This window comes from Penaeus chinensis, chromosome 3 (assembly GCF_019202785.1).
Source record: "Penaeus chinensis breed Huanghai No. 1 chromosome 3, ASM1920278v2, whole genome shotgun sequence".
Classification (NCBI taxonomy): Eukaryota; Metazoa; Arthropoda; class Malacostraca; order Decapoda; family Penaeidae; genus Penaeus; species Penaeus chinensis.
In genome coordinates, this window is record NC_061821.1 from 14,339,198 (window position 1) to 14,356,697 (window position 17,500).

The 17,500-nt window shown below is 45.7% G+C and overlaps 1 protein-coding gene across 2 annotated transcripts in view; it reads left to right on the top strand.

Annotated features, from left to right (window-relative positions):
• The first annotated feature begins 3,396 nt into the window (after positions 1–3,396).
• LOC125045780 (titin-like) overlaps positions 3,397–17,500 on the top strand; it is a 30,231-nt gene continuing 16,127 nt past the window's right edge. Inside the window, exon 1 of one of the 2 annotated variants that reach the window (XM_047643221.1) lies at positions 3,397–7,335. In XM_047643221.1, coding sequence (XP_047499177.1) covers positions 3,891–7,335 — 3,445 coding nt within the window. In that variant the 5' untranslated portion in view covers positions 3,397–3,890. Of the gene's footprint in view, positions 7,336–10,487; positions 14,923–17,500 lie in introns of those variants that run through there. The other variant, XM_047643211.1, reaches the window with a different exon arrangement.

Genomic DNA, 17,500 nt, shown 5'->3' on the forward strand with positions numbered 1-17,500 from the left:
TATATATATATATATATATATATATATATATATATATATATATATATATATATATATATATATATATATATATATATATATATATATATATATATATATATATATATATATATATATATATATATATATATATATATATATATATATATATATATATATATATATATATATATATATATATATATATATATATATATATATATATATATATATATATATATATATATATATATATATATATATATATATATATATATATATATATATATATATATATATATATATATATATATATATATATATATATATATATATATATATATATATATATATATATATATATATATATATATATATATATATATATATATATATATATATATATATATATATATATATATATATATATATATATATATATATATATATATATATATATATATATATATATATATATATATATATATATATATATATATATATATATATATATATATATATATATATATATATATATATATATATATATATATATATATATATATATATATATATATATATATATATATATATATATATATATATATATATATATATATATATATATATATATATATATATATATATATATATATATATATATATATATATATATATATATATATATATATATATATATATATATATATATATATATATATATATATATATATATATATATATATATATATATATATATATATATATATATATATATATATATATATATATATATATATATATATATATATATATATATATATATATATATATATATATATATATATATATATATATATATATATATATATATATATATATATATATATATATATATATATATATATATATATATATATATATATATATATATATATATATATATATATATATATATATATATATATATATATATATATATATATATATATATATATATATATATATATATATATATATATATATATATATATATATATATATATATATATATATATATATATATATATATATATATATATATATATATATATATATATATATATATATATATATATATATATATATATATATATATATATATATATATATATATATATATATATATATATATATATATATATATATATATATATATATATATATATATATATATATATATATATATATATATATATATATATATATATATATATATATATATATATATATATATATATATATATATATATATATATATATATATATATATATATATATATATATATATATATATATATATATATATATATATATATATATATATATATATATATATATATATATATATATATATATATATATATATATATATATATATATATATATATATATATATATATATATATATATATATATATATATATATATATATATATATATATATATATATATATATATATATATATATATATATATATATATATATATATATATATATATATATATATATATATATATATATATATATATATATATATATATATATATATATATATATATATATATATATATATATATATATATATATATATATATATATATATATATATATATATATATATATATATATATATATATATATATATATATATATATATATATATATATATATATATATATATATATATATATATATATATATATATATATATATATATATATATATATATATATATATATATATATATATATATATATATATATATATATATATATATATATATATATATATATATATATATATATATATATATATATATATATATATATATATATATATATATATATATATATATATATATATATATATATGTGAAAAATAGTTGATTAGGACGGGGAACCATTATCTCTCGGTAAGGAGAACCCACGCTGAGCCTCACACAGGAAGAACTTCCTTGTCTGACCGCGGTGCACGTCCAGCTGCTCTTCCTTCTCCCCCCCTTCCTCCAAAACCACCTGTCTCAGGAGGAGTCAAGGTTAATGATTAGGAAGACTCCTTTCACCCTCTCTTCCCCCTTCCCCCCCACTCTTGGCCAGGTGACTTTCACTTAATTACCTCCGTTGGGAATTTTGATTGTTATTAACATGTATGACTGAAGGGCTCCGGTGGAGGCTTTGAAGTGGGCGGGAAGCGAGTGTGACTGATTGAGGGCTTTGCGACTGACCGAAGGACCTTTGGGCTGACCGACCCCCCCCCTCCCCCCCTTTAAGCGGTAGATGGGCTACTGTGGCGCGACAGGGTCTCCTTCGGGATGGCGAGCCGGCCGGACTCGAGCCGATGGAACGGATAACACGGTGCCTGGGAAGCAGCGTGAGGCCGCGTGGCGTGACCGTGTCTCTGAGAGGATTGAGATGGAGAGAGAGTTTAAGGTCACGGCCGGTCGCATTGTATGTGCGTGCGTATGTGTGCGTGTGTGTATGTGTGTGAGTGAGTGCGAGCGAGTTGCCGGCGAAGAATGCAGCCGGAAGCGCGGTTCTCTCAAGCATTACTCAGAGGCCACCCCCCTCTCTCACCCCCCTGTACCTACTCACCCCATCGCTGCGTCGTTTGCTTGGTTGTCGAGAAAGAGAAGTGAAAGGATAGGGCAAGGAGGCAGGAAGGAGAATATTCTAGGAGCAGGAGAAGGGGAGGAAAGGAATGTCGAGGAAGGCGTGAGAGAGCCCCACCCCCGCACCCCAAGGCTCACCCTCCCTCTCTTCACCCTCGCGCTCGCCCCCTCTGCCCTCCCTGCATACCCTCTTCATGCCCCACCCGCCACTCCCTCCCGCCATGTTCCCGGCTTTTAGCGAGCACCCACGTGGGTTCGCTACAGCACGTGGAGAAGGCGTCTCTCTTTCCTTCTGTCCATTTTATCCTAATTTATCTAACCCCTTCTCTTATTCTCTTCTCCCGTGTTTTTGTTTTCTCGTGTGTCCTTTTCTCCCTTGTGTTCCTCTTTCTTCTCTGTTTTTTCTCCTCCCCAATGTTTCCTCTTTCCCCTTTCCCCTGCCGTCTATCATCCGTCTTTTGAACCTATTTGCGATCCTCCCATTCGTCACCAGTAACCTTCGCCACCTCCTCCCCCTTTGCTCATCCCCCTCTTTCCTTCTCCCCCTCGCCCTCCCCCTCTTTCCTCCTCCCTCGCGCACCCCTTGTGTTTCCCTTCCACCCCCTCCCCGCCCTCCCCTTCCCCCCCCCCCTGCCCCTCCCTGTGTCCTCCAGGTGGTGGCTGCGACGAGGATGGTCAAGGTACCTGGGGCCGTCTCCTCGGTCCTCACTCCTGCTCCAGATCCCGTGTGCTACAGCGGCGGGGGATTCTCCTGCTCTTGCCCGGCTTACAGTGCTCGCGCTTTAGTCTTCGTTCTCGTTCGTGTTGTGGGGAGGCGTCGGCGCGCTCTCGCTGTGGTTGTGGTCCGGGATTGTCATGTGTGACGTAGGGAGTGGCTAGACGTGCGTGTGTTGTGTTATATGGACGGGTATTTTGGGATTTTGCTTGCGTGGCGATGAGGCCTTGGATGCGTCACAGGGAGGCCATGTAAATGCGCCCGGCGACCTAGTGCGGCCGAGTAATAACATTAGCCTGGAATCAACGTCGCGGAGGCGTCTTCTGTTGGCCGCATTCCCGCTGTTGCTCTTACGAATTCAAGATACAACCCTAGAGTGACAGAGGGAGCTTGGGGTTGTCGGCAGTCTTCGCCGCCGGAACTGTTTCCCAAGATGCAGTACTAGCGGCGCGTGACAACGAGGGAACGCACCAACGTTTGTGTCTCAGTGTTCGAGGAGTCGTGCCGGTGAGCGTGCAGAAAAGCGGCGCCGCGTCCTAAGCGCCATGGTCGGACGGAATCACTACCGCAATCGCGGCCGTTCCAATAAGAAGGGCAAGAAGAGGGCGAGGAGGTCCTCAGCCCTCAACAAGGAGAACGCCGCGGCGGCGAAAGGTCGCACGGACTTGACCTTGAAGGAGTCAGCTGCGGGAGGGTGGGAAACAGGAAGCGAGAGCAAAAACGTCGGGGGCGACGCGGGCGGCCCACCAACAGCCGTAGTGAAGCCGATGGGATGCCGCAGGATTGCCGCCCTCGCTGCCTCCTCTAGAGGCTCCCTCGACACCACGTCCACAGACTACTCCAGCGACGATGTCACTCTCTCCTCGTCAGAGTGCTCCTTCTCGTCCTCTTCTGGCAGGAGAACCTCTGGCAGATACTCCTCCTCCAGCACCGCCTCCTCCAGCACCGCCTCCTCCAGCACCTCCGGCATCAGGAGCCTATCGGCGCGGTCGGCTTCGACGGGGAGCTACTCGATAGGGAGCTCCTCCACGTGCGCCACGCCCGAGTGCGGGGGCGCCGGCCGCGCGAAGCCGCAGCCGCTGCGCCAGCAGAACAGTGTCACATCCTCCGAAGACAGTTTCATCAGTCGCACGAAGAGGAAGAAGAGAAGGAACAGGAAAACAAAGAAGGTAGAGGTGGAGGAGAAGGTGGAGTGCGACTGCAGGTCCCCGGAGGAGTGCAAGCAGGATTCCCAGCCAGCCGGGGCGGCGAGCACGCGCGCGCCCGCACCGCCGCGTTGCCACCGCACTCACGAGGCGCAAGACGTTAAGATATTTAGTAGACGGGAGGCGGAAGGCGGATCGACACACACTCAAAAGCAAGGTCCAGCACTCGTCCCGGCTCCTCCGACGGAACCTCATGACAAGAACGAAGGGCTGGCCGGCAAGACGTCCAGTGGAGACTTAATTATTGGAGGATACGAGGAGAACAATAATAGGTCTGAACACTGCAAGGAGAAAAAAGATTGTAAAAAACAGAGAGATAAGAAACGCAGCCCAAGAAAGCAAAAGAAAAAGAGCAAAAAGGTTGAGGCTTGTGAGACAATCGAAATAGCGAGCCAATTCGAAGAAGGAACATTGTCTGCCCCGAAGACAAACGCGTCCCTCGCGACCACGAAGAAAGAGGTGTCGGTTAACGTGATCAGCATCGAGGTTGAGGGTGAGCTCCACTACGAGAGCGAGGAATCAACACTGAGCTCTGACGTGCAACAGGAACTCGTGAACAAGGGCGTGGACGGCCTCACGCACACCCTCAAGAATACTGTGCAGATGTTGACTGATCGAGTGTTCGAGACACAGATGTCGGACGGAGGAAGCGTGACGGAGCCGACTGACGGAGGCCGAGACCATGCACGCAGTGACCGTGCACTGTTCGGCGCTGAGACCTTAGTGTACACGGTCCACACACCTGCTGGCGGACACGTGGACGCTCGCTTAGGGGACAGTTTACAGCAACCCGGGCACTCTGCTGGCGGAGCTGTCAATGTCCAGTCCGAAAAAGTCAGCTCTGATCCCTCAGAATCTGTCAGCGATAATAAAGGAAACGAAGGGCATAATGATATTGATAGTGATGAAACTTCGTTGAGCAATCCGTCAGAAATGAATGTAGATCGAGGAGCTATTGACCACCCATTGGACCGTGACAGTGGGCAGGTAGAAATCAGTGGTGCGTTATTTGCTTCCGGAGTTGATATCCCAGAGGCTGCTATAGTCGAAGATGATATCGGCAGTGACGAAACTGAAGCCATTAGTAACGAGACCGAGGAGGCAAACAGTCTCGAGGCCGTGAGTGACCAAGCAGAAGCCATCAGCAAGTTAGAAATCACAGCAGATTTTACAGAAGATTTGGTTAGTAGAGGGGGAGTTGGTGGCAATACAGATTTCGTCATTGAGAGCAAAGAGGTAGAGGCTGATACAATCGAAACTGACATTATTAGTCATAATGGCCATGTAGATGAAGACGAGATCACCGCTGGCAAACCAGATGCGGTTCTCTGTAACGAAAACGAAAAACAAAGCGAGATAAATATCAACACTGGCAGTGCATCATCGCTCGCAGACCATCTGGAGGTCGTCGCTGACAGCACAGAGGTTGCCTGCCAGGTTATCGCCAATCAAGATGCTGCATCCACGAGTGACGGGCAAGCAGCAGAAAGCCGAGCAGGAAATCCTCCCAGCTTCCACACCCAAGCTGCCGAGCCCGCTGCAGCCACAACCAGCGAGGCGGAAGTGGCAATTATCCGGTCAGAAGATAGCGCCGCCGCCGATGCAGCAGAGGTCGAGAGCCTCCTCCCGCAGGCTGCCGCGTCTGACGGAGATCAGTTCATGGAGGGCCGAGGATGGGATGGAAGGCTGATGAAAGAGGAAGCTAAGGACGGGGGTGAGAGAACTACCGAGAGGCATGAGAGAAATGAGCGAGGTGAAGAGTCCCAAGATAAAGAGAGAGACTCAGACGGAGGGGTAGGAGAAAAACATTTGGTTGAAGAAGGCAAGAGAGAAAATGTCGAAGCACAGAAAGAACCGAGAGAGGAAACTAACGTACCTAAAGAGAGTGAGGAGATTAAGAAACGAAAAAGGACAGAAATTGAAGACTACGAGCGTGATGAAGAGGAAAGCGACAGCGCAAGCGACAGCGGGGTGGGCGGGAGGGGGAAGGGGGGCGCGTGCATTCTTGAGGCCGGTCTCTCCGCCCGTGACTCAGCGCGCGAGAGAGGCGGGGTGGATAAGGAGCTTCTCACCACCAACATGGACGTTATAAGCCCCACGGAACAGTTCGAGATCGTTGATTACATCACCGGCCGAGACGAGACGGAACCAGACATTGTGGTGTTCGACGTCAAGGATCGAAACGACGAATTAGCCCTCACTGGCGCCGTGCGGGAGACTAGCGACACGGAGGAGATCGGCGCTGTTGGCGAAAACGACATTTGCGACGACGACGGAGACGGTGACGTCATTGTCGCCGTAAAGAACGAGCCGTCCCGAGAAGACGTGGCGATTTTCATCAACGACAACATCCTGTCGCTCAACCCATCTGGAACGAGGTCCATCGTGGACGTCCTCAGGTCGAGCGACGAGCACGGGGAAGACCTCGTGATCGTCGACATCGAGGACGGACGCGGCGAGGCGGACGAGGGGGCGAGCACTGAAGGAAGCGAGGAGGAGGAGCTTCTGCTTGGGAGGGAGGGGCAGGAGGGAGGTAATGATAGGAAATGTGCAGAATACAGGGTAAAGGAGCAGGAGAAGGAGCAGGTAAAAGGAATGGGGGAAGAACGGAAATATAATGTCGAGGAAGGAAAAACACAAGTAAGCTGTAAACAGGAGACGAAGAACGAAAATATTTTGTTAAACGATGAGGTAGAGGAAGTGAAAGAAGAGCAGAAGATAAGAGAGGCGAACTTCACAGACAACGTCCCCGGGGAGCTGCAAGTGCCCAATGTTGCCCCGACAGGTAAGAACCTAATTAATGTTCGCATCATTCTTGGCAAAAACTTGCACGTGTACACACTCTGTTGTACAGTTAGTGTACTTCTTAAGTTATGAATGTAAACAGTTCCAACAGATTGCCGTGAGCTAAGATTTATGAGGAGTGCACACTTGTTTTGACGTGTGACATGATGGCGGTGCGAGTAGGTTCAGAGTGCGTTTTGGCTGGTAGCGACGCCGGCCCGAAAATATTCCGAATTACAGCCATCTCCGAGGAGTTATGGCGTAAGGGAGATTTATTTAGAGTTGGCAGGTTTCTTCGCGTCACCCGAACACGGCGGCTTGGAGTGTTTTTCTCGGAGAGTGTACGTTCTTGCGTCATTTTAAAGGGCGATCCATAAGGAACGCCTGTCTTCACAGGATACAACGTGGATAATCAGACGGGAAGGGAGGGGGAACAGGCGCGGAGGTGAGCAGACGGAACAGGCAGACAGGCAGACCAGCATGCCGACAGAGAGGCGAGCGAGCGCATTGGTGAGGCGGCAGTTGATGTGCGTGTGTTAATAATGATGATCTCATCGCGAGTGGGCGTGGTCGGACCACCCGACCTCAGCACACCATCAACATCACACTAAGTGATTGGGTTGCGTGTCAGCGGCGTGTATGTGTGGTTTGTTTGCCTCTGTTTGTTCGCGGTTAGTCCGTCATGTTGTGCAGACTTACCTGTGTGGGTTGCTTTGTGTTTTTCTTCCCTTCCATATTCGGTAGTTTGTTTTATTGTGACGACTATTCCATCTGCGTGTGCCTGTGGCGTGTGCGAATGTGTATTTTGGATATGTGGAATTAGATGGAACACGATCTCTGCGACGATGGAGGAGGTGTGTCATGATGAAGCAACATGGCGGCTGTGTTGGTCAAGGGAAGGTTGCTTTATTGCAACATGGCGGTCTCGGCAGTAATCCGTTTGACTATGGAGTCGTACTTTCGCATGCGGTTTCCCTAATCCTTTTTTATACGAAACTTCGTAGTAGCATGACGCAGAGGGCTGTCAAGGGACCACGTGAGCGCCGCTCGGCCCGAGAGATCCTGGCTTTCCCCTCGATTGTTGTTTCTGTTTCCGCGAGGGGAGGGAGATCGCCCTCGCCAAGAGGGGCGTCTGTCGCCTCGGTGTTCTCGGCGGGGAAATGCTGCGGAGGTTTCTGTGATTGAGAAAGTGGGGGAAGAAGGAAGGGAGATATGGGGAGGAAGGAGGGAGAGAAGGGTGGGGGGAGATAGAGAGGGGAAGGGGTGGAGGAAAATTGGAGGAGAAAAAGAGGGAGAGAAAGGGATATGGCAGAAAGAAATAGAAGAACAGATTATATCTATCTATCTATCTATATATATATATATATTCTATATATATATATATATATATATATACATACATACATACATACATACATACATACATACATACATACATACATACATACATACATACATACATACTATATATATATACTATATATATATATACTATGTATGTATACTATATACATATACTATATATATATACATATACATATATATTATATATATACAATACATATATATTATATCTATATTTACATATATATACACTATACATATATATTATATCTATATATATACATATATATATACACTATATACATATATATATATATATATATATATATATAGAGAGAGAGAGAGAGAGAGAGAGAGAGAGAGAGAGAGAGAGAGAGAGAGAGAGAGTCCCCTCCTGATACAAATTGGCAGTCGCCTGACTGAGATAAGCCCGACGAAAGTCCCAAAGCGCAGACAATGGCACGGCCGGAATGTGTAGCGTAGTATAGGAAAAGGTAGAAGGGGGTGATGATAGGGAGAAGAGGGGGAGGAAGTGGAGGTGTTGGGTGTCTGAGGTATGCGGGTGTCGGGACTTGCCTATTTGCGGCTAGCTACCAACCCGTTATCTGTCCTGCTTCCGCTTGCTGTTTTTGTTTCCGTCTCTCTCTCTCTCTCTCTCGCTCTCTCTCTCTCTCTCTCTCTCTCTCTCTCTCTCTCTCTCTCTCTCTCTCTCTCTCTCTCTCTCTCTCTCTCTCTCTCTCTCTCTCTCTCGCTCGTCTCTCTCTCTCTCTCTCTCGCTCGTTCTCTCTCTCTCTCTCTCGCTCGTTCTCTCTCTCTCTCTCTCTCGCTCGTTCTCTCTCTCTCTCTCTCGCTCGTTCTCTCTCTCTCTCTCTCTCTCTCTCTCTCTCTCTCTCTCTCTCTCTCTCTCTCTCTCTCTCTCTCTCTCTCTCTCTCTCTCTCTCTCTCTCTCTCTCTCTCTCTCTCTCTCTCTCTCTCTCTCTCTCTCTCTCTCTCTCTCTCTCTCTCTCTCTCTCTCTCTCTCTCTCTCTCTCTCTCTCTCTCTCTCTCTCTCTCTCTCTCTCTCTCTCTCTCTCTCTCTCTCTCTCTCTCTCTCTCTCTCTCTCTCTCTCTCTCTCTCTCTCTCTCTCTCTCTCTCTCTCTCTCTCTCTCTCTCTCTCTCTCTCTCTCTCTCTCTCTCTCTCTCTCTCTCTCTCTCTCTCACACACATTCTGTTTCTGTTTTTCTCTCTTTCCTCTATTTTCCCCTTCCCTCTCCTCTCCTGCCTTTTCTCCTTTTCCCTCCATCCCCTTTCCGCCTTTTCCCCTCCATCCCTCCACACATGCACACGTCTGGACACGCGCGCACGCGCACGTGTATACACATGCATTTCTGCATATACATGTATTTCTGTTTTTGCTTGTGAAATTTTCTGTTTGCTTCTGTAGTTTAATTTTGCAAAGCAGATGTCTTATCAGTTCATTAATTTATGGATTACGCTAAATACACTTCAGAAGTAGATAATTATATATTTACAGGCCTATTTACATGTTTAGATAAAGATATAAAAAGCAGAAAATCGTGGTGAGGAGCGACCCTGGTGGGTCTACGTCACTGGCGGGACAATGCAGACTGGCACCACAAAGTAGGGTGTCTCGGGGCGAAGAAAGGATGACTAAGTCCCTGAGTCGCAGAATCTGCCCCTTTGGTAATACGGATATATCGTGCGGTTTTCAGACGATGAGATGTTTACGTTAACGACGCTTCGTGACACGTAATGAGATGAGGGGCATCGAGCATACATAAGACGTCAAAAGAGTTTTAGGGTCATCTTGAGTAATCCAGGACATGCCTCTGCGGTCACGTAATTGGATGGCGCCAGCCGTAGAGCTCGAGGGCGAGCGCCGCTGGACGGCGGCAGTCGGCGTCGAGAAACCGATCGCGATGGGAGACAACGTCAGCAAGGAGGAACTCGAGGGCGACCTGGCGGGGGCGCAGCGGGACAACGGGTTCGAGAACGAAGACGAGGAAGAGGACCTTAGTTCGGAGGCTGACGAGGAGGCGCACAATAATGAAGCCTCGGCCTCATCGGAGGACTCCGTCGCTGCCCAAGGGGAGGACACCCTGCCGGCCTTGCCCTACCCCGGCGTCGTCAGTGGGAAGGGGAGTGAGAGGAAAGTGGCGGGAGAAGAAAGTAGCGCCTCCGGATCAGAAGGAAGCGATTCCGAAAGTGAGGAAGACGGAAGTGCGTTCGGCGAAGAGGGCCGTTCGGCGGGCAGTGAAAGGGCTGCTTCGAAAGAGTCGGACGGCGACGCAGAGACGGTTGAGAAGGAAACTCGTTCCTCGGAGACTGTTAGCGATGTGAACGGAAATTCCACAGACGCCGAGGATGAAGGAAAAATAACTGAAGATAAAAAAGCAATATCGCAAATCCATGAATCCAAACGCAAGCATGAAGATTATGAGAGTATTGAGAAAAAAGTGGTTGTGTCCGAATCAGTCGCAGAGCCGACAGAAACAGTAGAGGAAGAGCACAGTGGCACAAAAGGAGAAGAAATGGCAGGTATATCAGATAACACTGCATCTGATTTACTAGAATCGGCGCACAAAGTGTTCACTTCTGAAGCCGAGGAAGATGGGTCGGAAACTGTCGAGGAAAAAGACGAAAAGGAAGGTGGTTCGCGCAATGTTCAAGAGAGAGCCGGAGAGGAAGCCGTGTCGGAATGCGGGTTTTCTGATTCAGCGATGAAGCACGTGACCACGGAGGTCGGGCCAGACGGAGACGCCGTCCTGATTGCACATGCACACAAAGAGAGTGCAGAGCCTCCTGAAGGGGCAGGTACTTTTACTCTGCAAGTGGAGGGTTTCGGGCGTGAAAGGCAGAACTCCTTCGTGGAAGAGACTGTCGAGGAAGTTATCAGGAAAAGCCTAGAGAGTGTTAGCGCTTTAGAAATCGTTAAGATAGAGCCAGATCTTTCTCTTGTGACGGCTCATGCTTCCGGAGACGCTGTTGTTGTTGAGGGCAAAGACGTAGAGGTGAAGGGTACCAGCAGGTCGGGGGAAACTGCTGAGGAAACGGAGGGATTCGCACACGCCGGGGCGCTGGCGAACATCAGAAAGGAGTCACCGGCAGTGAAAGAAGAATCTGGCGGGCAAGAGCATGGCGAATCAAAGCAGGAAGAAGCTGCAGGTCCTGAGGCCGATACAGTTGTAAATGCGGATGCTGGAAAGTGTCCAGAAATAATAGTGGAGGGCATTGGCTCCTCGCCAAAAATGGGAGGTGATCTCGAGACTTTCCTGGTTCATGCAGACATGTGCGAGTCAGTTTATTACGACCGGAACGAAGCTGAGCCAGAAACTTGTCCTGAACCGGTCACTTCCTCAGTTGCAGACACCGCGGAGCGCCAGAAAGAAGCACTTGTGTCAGACGCCATGGAAACCGTAACGCAGACACCACAAGCTGAGGGGACGTCGAGAGCAGCAGGGGCTGAAGATGGGCAGCAGACGCCGGCCATCGAGATCAGTCCACCCCTTGATGTGGAAGAAGTTTCGAGTGTCATCGCGTCCAGTGATTTAGAACAGGAAAGGGATGAAGTGGAGGACGGCTTTTGTGCTGGCAGTGCTGGCTCTTCAAAGGACACGGTGGAGGAGGCCGAAGCAGACACGGTCTCGGATGTAAAGAAAGAAAAGCCTGAAGACGTCACGGCCGACGAAAGTGATGAGGCAGGGACTTCTGAAAGCGTTTCATATACCGAAGGTGAAACAGAATTGTCCGTTGCAAGTGATATTGAATCGCGAAGCGCCATGAGCGAGGTAGAGGGGGTAAACAGTTCTACTTCCGAAAGTGGTATTGATCAAGCAGAGGTTGAAAAAGGCGAATCTGAAGCCCAGTTCCCTGTGGCAGACGTAACTGTGATTGAGACGGTTGGAGCCAAAGCAGTTGTTGATAAAGTCGTTACAGCAGAAAGTGCTGACGGCGTTTCAGAGGAGCATGCAACACAATCCGCAGCTGAAGTTATTGACGATGAACCGGGCATGCAAGTGAGAGAAAAAAGCCGGGTTTCCGAAACTGAAGCTAATACAGTAGTTATCACTGAGAGTGACGAAAGTGAAATACAAGAATGTGTATCCACAGAAAACATTGAGGATGATTCAGAATTGAGTGTGTCAGATACTACAATAGATGGCGTGGTAAGCGAAGTAGAAGTGCCAGCTATACTTGAAAGTGCCGAGGGAGAAACAAAAATAACAGTTCCAGTAGAAATAGAAATAGCAGCTACGTCTGAAAATGCCGAGGAAGAAACAGAAAAGCTGGATACAACAGAAAGTACTGAGGAAGAAACTGAATTTTCTATTACGACGGAGGAGAAAACCGATGAGCAAGTCCTAGCAGAGGTCCTTGATAGCAGAGCCGAAGACGCTGCCGCATCAGAAAGGATCGAGGATGAAGCAGAGCCTTCTACAACAGCAAGTAGTGAGGCTGCTTCACCTGCGGGCGCCGAGAGAGAAACAGGGGGCGCAGAAGGATGTGAGGAAGAAACAGATCTGTTAGTTACAACAGAACTTACGGAAAAACAAATACCTGTACAGGATGAAGATAAATTGTCTGGCGCAACAGACAGTGTCGGAGAAGAAACGAAGGAATATGTTAATTTACAAAAAGCAATCGTAGTTGCCACAGAAATTAGTGAGACTGAATCAGAAACGCCCGTTTCGTCAGATAGTACTGCAATAGAGAAAACAGAGGACGACAGTGAAGTACAAGAAACTGATGTTACAGAAGAGGTGACAGAGGGCGAGAGCGAGAGTGTGACTGACGTTACAACAAAAAGCACTGATGATGAGACAGAACTCTCAATTGAAACAGAGAGCACTCAAGAAGAAATTTCTACGGAAATCACGAACGAGGAAGCCGAGGCGCCTGTACCTGGAGAAACAGAACAATTTTTATCAGAAGTTCCACTGTTAAAGAAAACGGTTGAGAGTGAAACGGGAGCACAAGTCACAGCTGAAGGCACGGAAGAAAAAGCAGAATTACTTGTAACAGAAGTCAGGAATTTGGGAAATGAAGAGAACGTTCCGTTAGAGGACGCTGTTACGGCAAACACCGTCGAGAGTGAGATACAGGCACAACCTCCCGAGGCGGGCGCTCCGGTAGTTGAAGTATCTGTTGAAGAGAACGAGGAGGATGTGTCAACAGAGGAGCTTCTTACATCCGGAAGTATTAGGAGTGAATTGGGAGGAACGACGAGAACAGAAGGTACGGAAGAAGAATCTGTTACAACAGAAAGCTATGAAGAAATAGAAAAAGAGATCCTGTGTGTAACAGATGTGGAGAAGGATGTCCCACGTGAAACGGATAGTGTACAGGATGAAACAGAAGTCCCTTCAGCATACGTCAAGAAAATCCCTGAAATAATTGTTGAATTAGAAAGTACCGAGGAGTCGTCAGAAATTTCTGCCCGGACTAGTACTGATGATTTATCAGAAATGTCTCGTGCATCAGAGAGCGGCGAGGAAGTATTAGAAACATCTGTTGCAACGGAAAGCGCAGAGGATATATCAGAAACATCTGTTGCAACGGAAAGCGCAGAGGATATATCAGAAACATCTGTTGCAACAGAAAGTGCAGAGGATGTATCAGAAGTATCTGTTGCAACAGAAAGTGCAGAGGATGTATCAGAAGTATCTGTTGCAACAGAAAGTGCAGAGGATGTATCAGAAATATCTGTTGCAACAGAAAGTGCAGAGGATGTATCAGAAATATCTGTTGCAACAGAAAGTGCAGAGGATGTATCAGAAATATCTGTCACTACAGACAGCGCGGAGGAAGTTTCAAAACTCTCAGAGCCATCAGAAAGCGCCGAAGAAACGTCAGAAATGTCTGTAGTGTCAGAAAGCCTCGAAGGAATATCAGAATTGTCCGTTATATTAGAAAGCACCGAGGAGCCTTCGGAAGTGTCTCAGGCCGAGGAGAGCGTCGAAGGAACGGCAGAAGCATCAGTTGCAGCTGCAACAGAGAGCGTCGAAGGAACGGTAGAGGCCTCCGTTGCAGCAGAAAGCATCGGGGAGACAGCAGCTGCAACAGAGAGCGCCAAGGCCGTGCTAGAGAGCAAAGAGCATGAGGCTGAGGTGTGTGCGGCAGGGAAGGGTGCCGAGGGAGATCCAAAATTACCTGTTGCAACCGAAGGAATTTGTGAGCAGGGCGAGGAAAAATCGCAGTCGGAAGTCGGGGATCAAGTCCATGCGAATGCGTCGTTACCCAGCGGTGAGCAGCATTTCGTTTTGGTTTAGGTTCTGACCTTTTCTGACCTTGCCACATTGGGGTCGTCCCTCTGGGCGTAACCTTGCCTTACTCTTGCAATGAATGCTAGGTAAGTGGCATTATTCTCGCTTGATTGAGCTACGTTGATTAAATGATGCAGCCTTCATTGTCGACAAGACTTTAGTATGTGCAGAAAGGTCACACTTTGTGTAAAGTGTGTGTGTACTTGATTCGGTTTGCTTGAGTTATGTCAAGGCATTTCTGTATGCGCAGGTGTACTGATGAGGATCCATAGTTGTGAATTTTTTTTATATTGCCTGCTTCTGTTCTCATTCTTGCCCCCCCCCCCCCCTCTCTCTCTCTCTCTCTCTCTCTCTCTCTCTATCTATCTATCTATCTATCTATCTATCTATCTATCTATCTCTCTCTCTCTCTCTCTCTCTCTCTCTCTCTCTCTCTCTCTCTCTCTCTCTCTCTCTCTCTCTCTCTCTCTCTCTCTCTCTCTCTCTCTCACTCTCTCACTCTCTCACTCTCTCACTCTCACTCCCTCCCCCTCTCTCTCTCTCTCTCTGTCTGTCTCACTTTTTTTCTTTCTTTCCCTCTCTCCCTCCCCCTCTCTCTCCGTCTGTCTGTCTCTCTTCTATCTCTCCTTCTCTTTCCCTCATTCTCCCTCTACCTCTCCGTCCCCCCCCCCCCCCGTCTGTCTGTCTCTTCTATCTCTCTCTCCGTCCCTCTCTCACTCACCTCTCCTCTCCGTCCCTCTCCTCCCTTCCTACCTCCCTCTACCCCAGTCTACGGCTGCCTGTCTGTCTCTTTCTCTCCCTCTCTTCGTCTCTCTTTCTTTCTTTCTTTCTTTTCTCTTCCTCCCTCCCCTCCCCTCCCCTCCCCTCCCCTCCCCTCCCCTCCCCTCCCTCTCTCCCCTCATTCTCCTCATTATGCACTGCATTAGGACAAGGTGAAGTATGCAGGTCAGGTAGAGCGGCGAGCTACAGGGCGGGTACTGATGTGCGTGTATGACTTATACAAATAACCAGTTTGTCGCTGTACACATATCTTCCATGTGTGGACGTGCATTTTCGCGACGCGTACACCTTGCCGGCACACGGCCATGTGCGCGAGAGGAGACGAAGGGAAACTTGCAGGAGGGAGGACCGGGCGGCCGACTGTGCATGACTCATGACGGGGGAACCTGGAGGGGGAGGTGCGTCACCTCCGCGCGTGATCATGAAGCTTTATTGATCCTCGGGGAGTCGAGGTGCTTTCAGAGACCTGGAGTGCTAGGCTCCGGGCGCCTTTGCATAGTTCTGCAGGTGGCAGTCCTTGTGTGTGAAGCGCCTCCGTCTTGCAGGCACAGGCGGTGGAGCGGGGAGGTCGCAAGCAGTGGTGACCTTGCGTCTCGCCGCCACGACCCAGCAACTAGCATCACGTAACGTCTGCAGCCTTTCCCTCTTTCTTTATTTCTTTCTTCTTTTAGATTACATTTTTCTTTCCTTTGAATATCGCTTTTGCTGCGTGTCCCTTTTCTCCTCTTGCTTCACAGCACTGCTGTTGGCGTGTCGTTTCGGGTGCCTCGGGATTTAACTGCTCCATGATGTGACAGTGACGTGACAGTAAAGACTTGACGTTACGGGACAGTTACACAGGAGTGACTTGAGACGGTGGCATGCGCAGCTTCCAGACCCCCCCCCCTCCCCCACACATACACACACATCTCGGGAGCGCGGATCCCCGAGGGCTCAGTCCTGCCAGCCTCTCGCACCCTCCTGCGGCTCGCCCTGCACTCGGCTGCTTCCTGTCTTTGCTGGACGGTATTCTGGTAATATATAAGAGAGCGAGTATGTATGTGTTGCGTGTTTGCTTGCCAGCATATTTGTTTGCTTGAACCTTGATCTTATGAATGGTGATAATAGTTCATATTTTTGGAAGAGGTTGTCGTGTCCACTGATATCATGGCACCAGTGATAACTCAGGTACATTTCCTGATATGGGAAGCGACTTTCTTTTTTTGTGGTGTAATAAACAATGCTTTATTTATGTGACTGTCGTAACTGAATTCATCGTCTCTCATTCCGTATATCCCCGAATCATGAGTTTATGGAAACCGTAACGCTGTGGCATTGCAAACACAAGTCTAGGCAGGTTGTAAGGCAAGCGCTCCCTTGTTTTCCTCTCTTTTCTCCCTTTTTCCTTGCCTCGATCTCCCGCTCTCCTTCCGGTTGTCCCCTCGTTCATCTTTATCCGTTTTGCTGCTCGTCATTTGCATACAAGGTCATAGATTTACAATGAAATGAATGTGCATAAACCTTTGACGAAATTATACAAAAAATCTAAGCCATGTGTTATAATGCTACTATTATAGTTAGTTTGCTTTTATATAATGACTAAAATGTAGAGAACAGCAGATCTTATTAAACAGCCATCGATGGATAAGTACACGAGCAGAAGCGGAGGCAAGCAGTCGGGGAGGGAGGAAGTGCGGGGGGAGAGGGAGAGTGTTGGATCAGCGCCCGATGCGGTGTAGGCTCGGAGACTCGACCCCGAACATGAGGTCATGGCTCCACCCCTCTTCCCTCCCTCTTGC